General features: G+C 37.0%; 1 protein-coding gene across 1 annotated transcript; it reads left to right on the forward strand.

Annotated features, from left to right (window-relative positions):
• The first annotated feature begins 9,036 nt into the window (after positions 1-9,036).
• Positions 9,037-9,519, forward strand: LOC124943525. Its single transcript, XM_047484024.1, has one exon. The coding sequence runs from the start codon at positions 9,037-9,039 to the stop codon at positions 9,517-9,519; it is 483 nt and encodes a 160-aa protein (XP_047339980.1).
• Positions 9,520-11,821: the final 2,302 nt, after the last annotated feature.

Genomic DNA, 11,821 nt, shown 5'->3' on the forward strand with positions numbered 1-11,821 from the left:
GACTCTTGAGAAGATTGGAGTATCCCGAGACAAGATCATAACGTCTAATTTGTGTGTCGAAGGTTTTGACAGCTCTCGCCGGGAGATCATGGGTTGCCTAAAGTGCACCATCCGAGTAGCCAACATACCCTTTAAAGTTGACTTTTGTGTCATCAACATGCAACCTTCTTATAACTTGATATTAGGAAGACCATGGCTACATCAATCTAAGGCTTTAGCCTCTACCCTACATAAAAAACCCATGTTTGTCGCCAACGACCAAGTTATCATAGTCAACGGGGCAATTGACACCACAACAGTCATTGGGTCTACCCACATTGACACCCTTAAGGTTGAACTAAGCGGGTTTGAGATATGTCCAATTCTCTCAAAAGGTAAAGACTCATCCAAACACCCTGACTTTAGTATGTTTAGCCTCCCCTCCATTATAATGATGTACATAATGAGATATTTCCCTAGCATGGGATTAGACCCGAATGCCAATGACATGCCATCATTTTCGAAACCATGTTGTAGCATGGATTACCACGGTCTGGGATATGTCCTTACAAGATTCAAAGAGAAACAATGCATAAATGTTCCATAAATCTTAAATGAATAGTTCATTCGTTATGAACAAAGCACCCTATGCTTTGACTTCCCCGAACCCTTTACCAATCGGATTTATAAAGACGTTTTTCAAGTCTCGAAATATTTTTAGACTGTCCTCATAATCCTAATCCCTTTGTTTGTATGATTAGGAAAAGAATGGACTATTGGCGTGATTCCCTAGAAAACTTGGCTAAGATTCCCGAAACAACTAATCTAGCTAAAAAATCTAGCCCTCTCGGTTCTCAAGAAACTGACTCCATTTCATTCGTCGATACTGTGATCAATGAAAGTAGAAGTCTTTCTCCTCTCATATGTAGAGATATGTTAAATACTATATATTGTAAAAACCCTAAGAGATCATATTTTTTTTACATGTAATAAACCCATCGATGTAACACAACAAGTAGACTTCGAATCTATGAGTAAAAATGATCTTACCTTTTACTCTGACTTGAATTTCGAAACCAAACACTTCTTAGAAATTAAGGATGAGATTGTCCCCATCGCGGAAAAGATAATTAAAACCAATTTAAACATAGAAGACGATCCTCAGATTGCACTAATCGGCCAAAGCTTAAGCCCACGAGAACGTTTAGAGATATTTGAGCTATTGAAAGCCAACAAAGACGTCTTTGCCTAGTCTTACAAGGACATGATATGAATTGATCCAAAGATCACACGAAATCACATTTCTCTGTATCCCAACGCTAAACCTGTAAAAAAAAGCTCAAACAGATGAAAGAGGAAGTCGTGAACAAAATCCGAGAAGAAGTCCGAAAGCAACTTGAAGCTGGATTTCTCGAGGTAATGGAATATCCTACATGATTTGCTAACATAGTTCCTGTCTTGATGATAGACGGGAATCTACGCGTATGCGTAGATTATCGGGATCTAAATAAGGCCACCCTTAAAGATCACTTCCCTCTACCACACATTAACTAAAAATTCTAAATTTTAACTCTTGCTTCAGCTTATCTTTATGAGTTGCTTCGGCAAAATAAATTCAACAAAAAAATTTTACAATAATTTTAAAATATGTATTAAATGTGCCTTATACTTAATAAATAAGAGATAAAAATATAAATTATTTTATTAATAAATTTATATAATATATTGAGAAAAAATTTGGATAAGAAATTTAATTATTTATATTATATAACGTTATATATATATATATATCATTATTTACGGAAATATTTTTATTTAATATTAGTATAAGAGATATAATTATTTTTATTATATTTTTTATATGAGTATGAAGAATTTATATAATTGTAAGCACTAAAAATTTACATACCATATTTATAAATTTCAAAATAATTATTTTAATTATTTTTGAATAAATAAAATCAAAATAATTTCAAAACCTAATTAAACAATTAATTGGATTAATTATTGTGATAATTAAATCCTAATTAATTAATGATAATGGCCAAAGAAAAAAAAATAATTTGGCATAAATGTTGTACCAATTTTTATCCCAAATTAATTTTATTAAAATTAAAGATAATTAAAATAAACTGATAGGATTGGTGTAATCAATAGAGACGGAGGTCTTACTATTGATAACAACTTCGGACAAACGGATTGATAGAAATCCTGTTAGGGATTAATATCTCTTTATATTCTTCGCAAACCTTCACAAACACTTGAAACGATTCAAGTGTGGAATTATTTTTCAGGGTTTGAAGCCTTGAACCAATGAATAATGTAAGACAAAAGGAAAGAACACAACAATATGTTTATGGATTTTTGGAACTAACTCTCATACATCACACTTTCTTCCAACAACCGGAAGGATTTCACTAAACTTCTTGAATCAAATACAATTCACTAAATAACTAGCACTCCGTTGAATAGAACATACTCTGTTCAACTTACAATATGACTAAGAATATCTCTCAGCCAGAACAATGTTTTTGATTCTCTCTCTTGAACTTGAGTATGATGTACAATCAGTAAGTGCAAGAGTGATTTAGTAATTCATGAGTAATGTGAGAAGAGTAACTTGTAATTCTTTTGGAAGATTTGTTCGTTGTCCTTGAGCAGATAAATTTAGTGGAAGTACACCAACGGTCAAATCTTTTGTATGGACACGTGGCATGCACCCATAGGATGGCCGCCTAAAAGACAGAGTACAACAGGCTCTGTGCTTCTGGAACGTGGCCGTACTGAACGGTAGTGCACGGAATATCCTTTTGCAACTGTCCTGTACTGAACAAGTAGTGGGAGGAATATTTGCGTACGTGGAGTTCATTTATTTGATGCAAATAGCTAGCGTACTGAACTACAAGAGAAAGTGGAGCAAGAGTAGCGTACAACTAGTTGATCGTGGGTGTCTACGTATGCTGAAGTGAGGCATTAGACGAGCTCCATTAGATTATCAAGTCTAATAGAGTTAGACGCTAACGTCTATTAGAGAGATCCATTAGACTGACACGTCTAATGGAGTTAGACTGCAACGTCTAACTACGCATCCCATTAGACTACCACGTCTAATGGAGTTAGACTATAACGTTAACCTTACATCACTTCAGACTAATCTGAAAGAGTTAGACTTGCACGTCTAATAACGTATCTATTAGACTGAAATGTCTAACTACGTATCCGTTAGACAAGTACGTCTAACTGCGTATCTATTAGACTGGTACGTCTAACTGCTTATCTGTTAGATTAGCACGTCTAACTACGTATCTGTTAGAATATCACGTCTAACTACGTATCTGTTAGACTGGAACGTCTAACTACGTATCTGTTAGACTAACACGTCTAACTACGTATCTGTTAGACTGGCACATCTAACTACGTATCTGTTAGACTGGCACGTCTAACTACGTATCTGTTAGACTGACACATCTAACTACATATTTGTTAGATTGACACGTCTAACTACATATCTGTTAGACTAGCACTTTTAACTATGTATTTGTTAGACTGACACGTCTAACTACGTATCTGTTAGACTGGCACGTCTAACTACGTATCTGTTAGACTAACACGTCTAACTACGTATCTGTTAGACTAGCACATATAACTACGTATATGTTAGATTGGTACATCTAACTACATATCTGTTAGACTGATATATCTAACTACGTAACACGTCTAATTAGCCTACTTAGACCGCGTCTAACTTAGCCAATCTAATCCACCTGCATAGAAACAATCAGACGACTTATCTTCTTTTAATCATAGTTAAGTTTTAGTCATACATTATCAAAATAAAGTTAATCAAATAAAATTTGACCCAACAATTTCCCCCCTTTTGATGATGTTAAAACTTAGTTAACTGATGAAAAACATATAATCACAATTAGAAATATAATCACAATTAGCAAAGTAGCAAATAATATATTCATACTTTCAAAATATTAGGAGATACATATCATGATCGAAATTTTTTCAAATAAAACAACAAAAGATGCAAAAGATTTTCTCCCCCCTAAATCTAAGGCTATATCATTCCTTTTCCCCCTTTTTAACATCATCGAAAGGGAAGATTCCTACTGATCATTTTCGGCCAGAAAGAACTCCCGATTTTTTTCTTTTGTTTGAGCCTCCTTGCTTGGACAATGTAGTCAAGAACCTTTTGATAGTTCAAGACCCTTGTTGATTTGATGAGGATCCCAGGTCCCCCAACACTAGAAATGATAAAAGGAAGGAACATGCTGAGCAGAGCAGCATATCCAGGGGACCTCCTTTCAAACATCCCCACAAGGTTGTGGAAAATGACCCTCGACCAATTGATTTCTGTCCACTTAGTGATAGCAATCATCATCTCGAAGACCATCTTTGAGTAATGGTTAGAACATCCCTTGTCCAGAAGGGATCGGGAAATGATGTCGTTGAGCAAAGAAAACTCAACTTTCAAAGAGGACCATAGTCTGGAGTTATTGACAGGAACCAAAGTTCCATCAAGAAAAGTGTCGGAGAAGACAAGTCCCATTTCAGACAGGACTTCTTCTGAAGACTTTGGGAACTCGGATATCCCCTCGGTCAAAAGATTGAATAATTGAGCGAAAGACTCTTCAGTGAAAGCTACGATATCATCAAATATTTTGGCTGCGACGAGCATGCCGCCGTAGAGATCAATATTTTTGAAAACTTCACGAACCTCAGGTTCATGAATGACGATGGGAGCCTTGAGGAATTTCTCAAGACCTGAAGCTTTGAGTGATTCAAATATAGCTACCATATCACGAATTTCCATCAATGATACAAAGTAGAAGTCAATTTGAAGCGTGGATGGTATAATAGAACCCATTTCGAGATGAAAATGCAGAGATTTCTTGAAGAATACTAAGAGTCACACGAAGAAATCTTAGAGAGGGAAGAGGATTTGCAGAAAGGAGATACTTAACCCTTTGAGTATGACCGTTTCTTTGATAAATGAATTCTGACGTATGACCAATAAAGCAATGATTATATGAACCGTCAAAGATGAACGGATATATGTTTCCAAGGGACGCATTATTCAAGATAAGCAGTATTTAAGACCATAATCATCAATTTGTCATAAAAGTTCATGCGTGCAGATAAAAGTCATCAGAACTTTTAGTCATTATTTTAACATTGAGAGACAATTGTCTCCAACTTATTGAAGAAGTAACTTTTCAATTTTGGCGGGAATAGTACATGGACAGCTACTATAGTAGTGGACAGCTATCCCAACTCGCCTAAAGATGAACAGTCCAAGTACACATGTAGTTAGACGTTTAACTTACCTTTCACACTTTATGCGTCTAATCTGAATAGACGTCTATTAGACGCATGAGTCTATTAGACGCAGACGTCTAATCACGTTTATCTTATAGGCGGCCAAAAGTCTATTAGACTTCGGACGTCTAATTACGCATAAACACCATGTGCTAGATGTGTGTTTGGGTAGATGTGAGCGTCCAAATACTCTTATCTTTAAGACGTCTAAACGTCTAATAGATTTGAATGTCTAACCACGAAGGTTATCAACTAAGATATTTATTCAAATGGAAGCATAGACTACTTGAGCAAGCATGTGTCTATGTAGATATGCTTCTTAGACTTCCGATCCATTGGACATATTGAGACCTCTGTCTGCTCGTCTGTCTAGTTATATTTGAACAACATTTTCCCCTCAATATGTGCATACTCAATTCAAATAAAAAATAAATCAAGATCAACAAGCCCTAAAATATTTCTAAAGTAAGACAACTTAGTCTCGGGTAGTGGATTTGTGAGGATGTCTGCCGTTTGTTGATCTCTTGGAATATATTCAAGGCGAATATGCTTTTGACTGACGTGGTCTCGGATGAAATGATATCGGATTTCGATGTGCTTTGTCCAAGAGTGAAAAACTGGATTATAGGTGATTACAATTGCACTTGTGTTATCGTAGAAAATATGAGATTCTTCTACTTCAAGTCCATACTCCCTCAGCTGCTGTTGGATCCACAAGAGCTGAGAACAACAACTTCCTACTTCAAGATACTCGGCTTCAGCTGTAGACGTGGCAGCTGACGTCTACTTCTTGCTAAACCAAGAGATCAAACGATCACCAAGAAATTGGCAAGTTCCACTGGTACTTTTTCGATCAATCTTGTAACTTGCATAATCTACATCTGAGTAACTTGTTAGATTGAAACTGGAATCCTTCAGATACCACAGTCTCACATTTTGAGTCACCTTTAGATATTTCAAGATACACTTAGCAACATTAAGATGAGAGAGTTTAGGATTAGCCTGGAATCATCCACAAACACCGAAAGCAAACTAAATGTCGGGTCGGCTAACAGTAAAATAGAGTAGAGAGGCGATGAGCCCTCTATAGGCAGTGATGTCAACGCTTTGTCCACCTTCATCTTTATCTAGCTTGGTAGAGGAGCTCATTGAAGTGGCAGCTGCCGAGCAACACTCCATTCCAAACTTCTTTAGCAATTCCTTGGTATACTTATCTTGGTTGATGAGGGTCCCTATTTCAAGTTGACGAACTTGAAGACCGAGGAAGAATGTTAATTCTCCCATCATGCTCATCTTAAATTTGTCCTGCATCAACTTAGAAAATTTCTCATACAATTTTGGGTGAGTTGATCCAAATATGACATCATCAACATATACTTGAACAAGCAGAATATGAGAATCTTTAACAAATCTAAACAATGTTTTGTCTACTGATCTAATAATAAAGTCATGATCAAACAGAAACTCAGTCAACGTATCATACCAAGCTCTTGGAGTTTGTTTCAAACCATATAAAGCTTTGTCAAGTTTAAAACCATGATCTAGTAAAGTATGATCTAAGAAACCAGGAGGTTGTTCAACATAAACATCTTCATTTAGTTTACCATTTAAAAATGCATTTTTTATATCCATTTGACAAACATTAAAATTCTTAAAAGATGCATAACCTAGGAAGATTCTGATTGCTTTTGTTAGGATCAGGATAGCCGATAGTGGACCGAGGTTCGGCTAACGGTTAATCACTTACAACACACACACCACTTGGCACTAATCTGGATAGAGATTAGAAACGTTCTTAACACTATGCAGGTTGTCACAGACTCTTGAACCGAGTTCAATGGAAGAAATGCCTATTTCAACCAGAAGCAATTGCACATGATTCGGTTAATGGAAGAGAGTATGAGGAGATCGGTTTAATTGAAGTGAATTCGATTCGGTTAAGATGGGAAATATCGGTTCGATTAGCTTAGTGACAGAAAATAAATGAAAAACACAAAACACATATTTTTATGGATGTTCAGAGCAAACTCTCCTACGTCACCCCTTCTTCTCAAACAGTGAGAATGATACTCACCAATGGAATATTCAACAACACAATAATATCGAGTCTTATTTACTACTTGATATACACTTTACAATACTCACACAGTATTGTAATATACTTTTACTACAAAATGTTTAACGTTTTACAACTGTTTCACTTTGATCAAAGAAACTGTATGAATTCAGATGCTTTTCAGGTTTGATCAGGTGAAAGATGAATTGATAGCTCGCGCGTTTGATTTTTGTTTCAATTCCCTTGACTTCCTTTTATATAGGAAATATGACAACAGTCATATTTCTCACTCTTGAGCTGATTGGTCATAGGTAGCCAGGCCAGTCAGAGTAGCTAGCTTTGCTTTTTGTACATGTGGCAGCCATGCATGAGGGCGACCGCCTGCACCGTGAAGGATGCTTTTGTGATCTTGGATGAAATCTGCAATCATTAGATTGTCACATGCCTTATCTCATAACCTTCTTTTGCATATTTCCAAGATATATTCATTACGTCATCTTCAGATTATTCTTCATTTTGAATAATCTTCCCGTTGGCCTTATGATCTTCAATGTTTTGAGCCAACCGAAACTTATCGGTTAACACTTCTAACCGAAACTTATGAGCTCAGATATATTCGAGTCAAACTCATGCCCGGTTAGAAGTGCTAACCGATATGTTTTGGTTGGCTCAAAACATTGAAGATCATAAGGCCAACGGGAAGATTATTCAAAATGATGAATAATCTGAAGATGACGTAATGAATATATCTTGGAAATATGCAAAAGAAGTTTCTGAGATAAGGCATGCGACAATCTAATGATTGCAGATTTCATCCAAGTTCACAAGCAACCTTCACGGTGTAGGCGGCCGCCCTCATGCATGGCTGCCACATGTACAAAAAGCAAAGCTAGCTACTCTGACCAGCTCGTCTACCTAAGACCAATCAGCTCAAGAGTGAGAAATACGTTTGTTGTCATATTTCTTATATAAAAGGAAGCCAAAGGCATTGAAACAAAAATCCAATGCGCGAGCTATCAACTCAGCTTTCACCTGATCAAACCCGAAAAGCATCTAAATTCATACAGTTTCTTTGATGAAAGGGAAACAATTGTAAAACGTTAAACATTCCGTTGTAAAAGTATATTACAATACTATGTGAGTATTGTAAATTGTATATCAAGCAGTAAATAAGACTCGATCGTATTGTGTTGTTGAATATTTCATTAGTGAATATCCTTCTCACTGTTTGAGAAGAAGGGGTGACGTAGGAGAGTTTGCTCCAAACATCCATAAAAATCTGTGTTTTGTGTTCTTCATTTATTTTCTGTCACTAAGTTAACCGAACCGATCTTTCCCATCTTAACCGAACTGAATTCACTTCACTTAAACCGATCTCCTCATACTCTCTTCCATTAACCGAATCGTGTGTAATTGCTTCAGATTGAAACAGGTATTTCCGCCCTTGAACTGGGTTCAAGAGTCTATGAAAAACTTTTTATTGTTAAGAACAGTTCTAATCTCTAACCGGATTAGTTCCAAGTGGTGTGTGTATTGTAAATGATTAACCGTTAGAAGGACCCCGGTCCACTATCGGCTATCCAGATCCTAACAAGCTAATTGCTATCCCGATCCTATCAAGTGGTATAAGAGCGAGGATGTTAACATTCAAGTAACCGGAAACTCTGGCAAACATGACTCACAATGAAAGACCCCTGATGCTAAATAGTGAGGAGTTTGTCGATTGCAAAGTTCAGATGTATCTACATCTGATCACTATGGATGATGAAATGTGCTCCATCCTAAAAGAAGGTCCAATAAAGATAGATAAGGAGATCGGTGCATGGACGGCTGAAGACAGAAGGAGAAACAACCTGGACAACCATTGCAAGAGACACATCTTCAAATATCTAGACAACAACACTTTCGGTAAAGTTAGAGATTGTCAAAGTGCAAAGGAAGCCTGGAAAACTATCATTCAGCTCCATGAAGGTAACGAAAGGACAAAGGAAAATAAGATTCTGGTGGTAACTCAGAAGTATGAGAACATCAGAATGAAGCCTAGAGAAAACATGAAGGAATTTAGTGATCAGTTCACTAGTGTGGTAAACAAGCTATATACACTTGGAAATAGATACGATAATCGGGAAATAATTGTTAAGGAATTCAGATCTTAACCAAGTGCATGAGACATAAAGACCATGGTGATGCGAGAGTCAAGCAATCTCGGGAAGATGAAACTGCATGATGTATTTGAGGATCTGAAAGCGTACGAGTTTGAGATGAAGTTTCGAATCGAAGATGAAGCTTCAACCTCAACTGCAACTAGGGCTTTGCTGACATCAGTGGAACAACCGACTCTTGTATCAGCTACCCGACATCAGTCAAGAACCCTGATCAGATCTGTGATCATGTGATGTCCATGCTTGCAAAGAAATTCGGAAGATTCATGAAGAAGAATCAACCATTGAACATCCAAAACTACAACTATGATTACGGTGACAAATCTAATGTAAGATGCTATAACTGTAATGCTTTTGGTCATTTCAGGTTGGAATGTAGAAGACCGAGACGAGATGACCGAAAACCGGCAAACAACTATCAGAGGGGTGACAACCAACAAAACGGTGAGGGAAAAGAGACTCAGATGAAGACGGAGTCACTTGCCTCATGGCTAAGGAAGAAGAGGTACCCAACTTTCAAGAGGAATTCGATTTCTCAAGTGAAGAATTCACTAAAGAGGATCTGATTATTGCACTCAACGACATGGTTGCTGAGTTCAAAAACCTATCCACAATCTTACCGATCCGGTCAAACATTGAACCCGAAGAGTCAAGTGGAACCATCGGCAAACCGAGTGGAACCAAGACATATGAACCGATTGAATCATCCTTTGAGAATGAGAAGCTCAAGGAGAAAGTTCAATCGCTAACTGAAGAAAACAAAAGAGTAAAATATGTCATGGATGCTTGGAAGAAATCCAGTGAAGCGGTGAACCAGATGTCTACATAACAAAGACATCCCAAATGCATGTTTGGGCTTGGCTACTAGGGTAGCAAATCGGTTATCTGGAAATATTCAAACGGGATGAAACTCAACAAAGGCAATCTTCTATTCGCAAGATTTGTCAAGAGCTCTTCAACAGACAATGGGGCAGATCATGATTCAAAGTCAGACAAGGAAATCAAATATGTAGGTCCAACTGACTCGGATAAGTGACTTCATCCTGAGAGAAGGAAAGCCAACCGACCAGTAAAGAAGCAAACCAATACACGCTCATACAGAACTAACCGACAATCACCACCACGACACAATGAGGTATTTACAAGCAGACAGAGAGATGTCAAGCTGAGTACCGGTAAAATAATTAGAACTAACACTGGGGAAGTCATCCGACTTATTAAAGTATGGATCCCTAAGTGATTAATCAATCACGGACCCAAGTAAATGTGGGTACCAAATCGGTGTAAATATGTATTTTTTGTAGGTCAGGAGGAGCAAGCGGTTAGGAAACTCATAATGGTATCTGGACAACGGGTGTTCCAGACATATGACAGGAAATAATGGACTACTGACCGACATTGTACATGAAGCCGGTGCAATGATCACTTTTGGCGACAACTCAAAAGGTAGAGCCATGAGCAAGGGTAAGATTGTCCATGGCAACCTATCCATAAATAATGTACTGTTAGTTAAAAACTTACATTTTAATCTGCTAAGCATTAGTCAAATGCGTGACATAGGATATACGGTTGAATTCCATAAGCATGCATGTTTAGTTAAAAACCCTCAAGGTAATATCCTATTAACATTAAACCGGCTAAGAAATATCTACAAAGTAGACTGGAAAACCGAAATAGAAAACCCAGTTTGCATGATGGCTAGGAATGATCCGAATTGGCTTTGGCACAAACGGCTAAACCATTTGAACTTCAAAACGATAAATTTTATATGTTCTAAAGAATTAGTTCATGGATTTCCAAATATAAAATTTGCAAAAGATAATGTTTGCACTGCTTGTCAAATGGGAAAACAAATAAAATCATCATTTAAGAGCAACATAAATTATCAATATAACCGATGTTTAGAACTACTTCACATGGATTTATTTGGACCGGTTTGAATAACAAGCCTAGGTGGTATGCATTATACTATGGTTGTTATTGATGACTATTCTAGATTAACTTGGGTAACATTGTTATTTGGACCGAATTTGATCAAATTGCTTATAAGACTACAAAATGTGAAATCAATTCGAATAAACAGAATTAGAAGTGATAGAGAAACCAATTTTATTATCAACACTTTAACTACTTTTCTTGAGGATTCCGGTATTAGGTATGAGTTGTCTAGTGCCAGAACACCTCAACAAAACGGACTGGCTGAGAGAAGAAACCGAACTCTCAAGGAAGCTGCAAGGTCCATGATAGCCAATTCGGGTGTTGCTCAAAATTTTGGGTCGAGGCTATTAACACTGCA

This window comes from Impatiens glandulifera, chromosome 6 (assembly GCF_907164915.1).
Source record: "Impatiens glandulifera chromosome 6, dImpGla2.1, whole genome shotgun sequence".
NCBI lineage: Eukaryota > Viridiplantae > Streptophyta > Magnoliopsida > Ericales > Balsaminaceae > Impatiens > Impatiens glandulifera.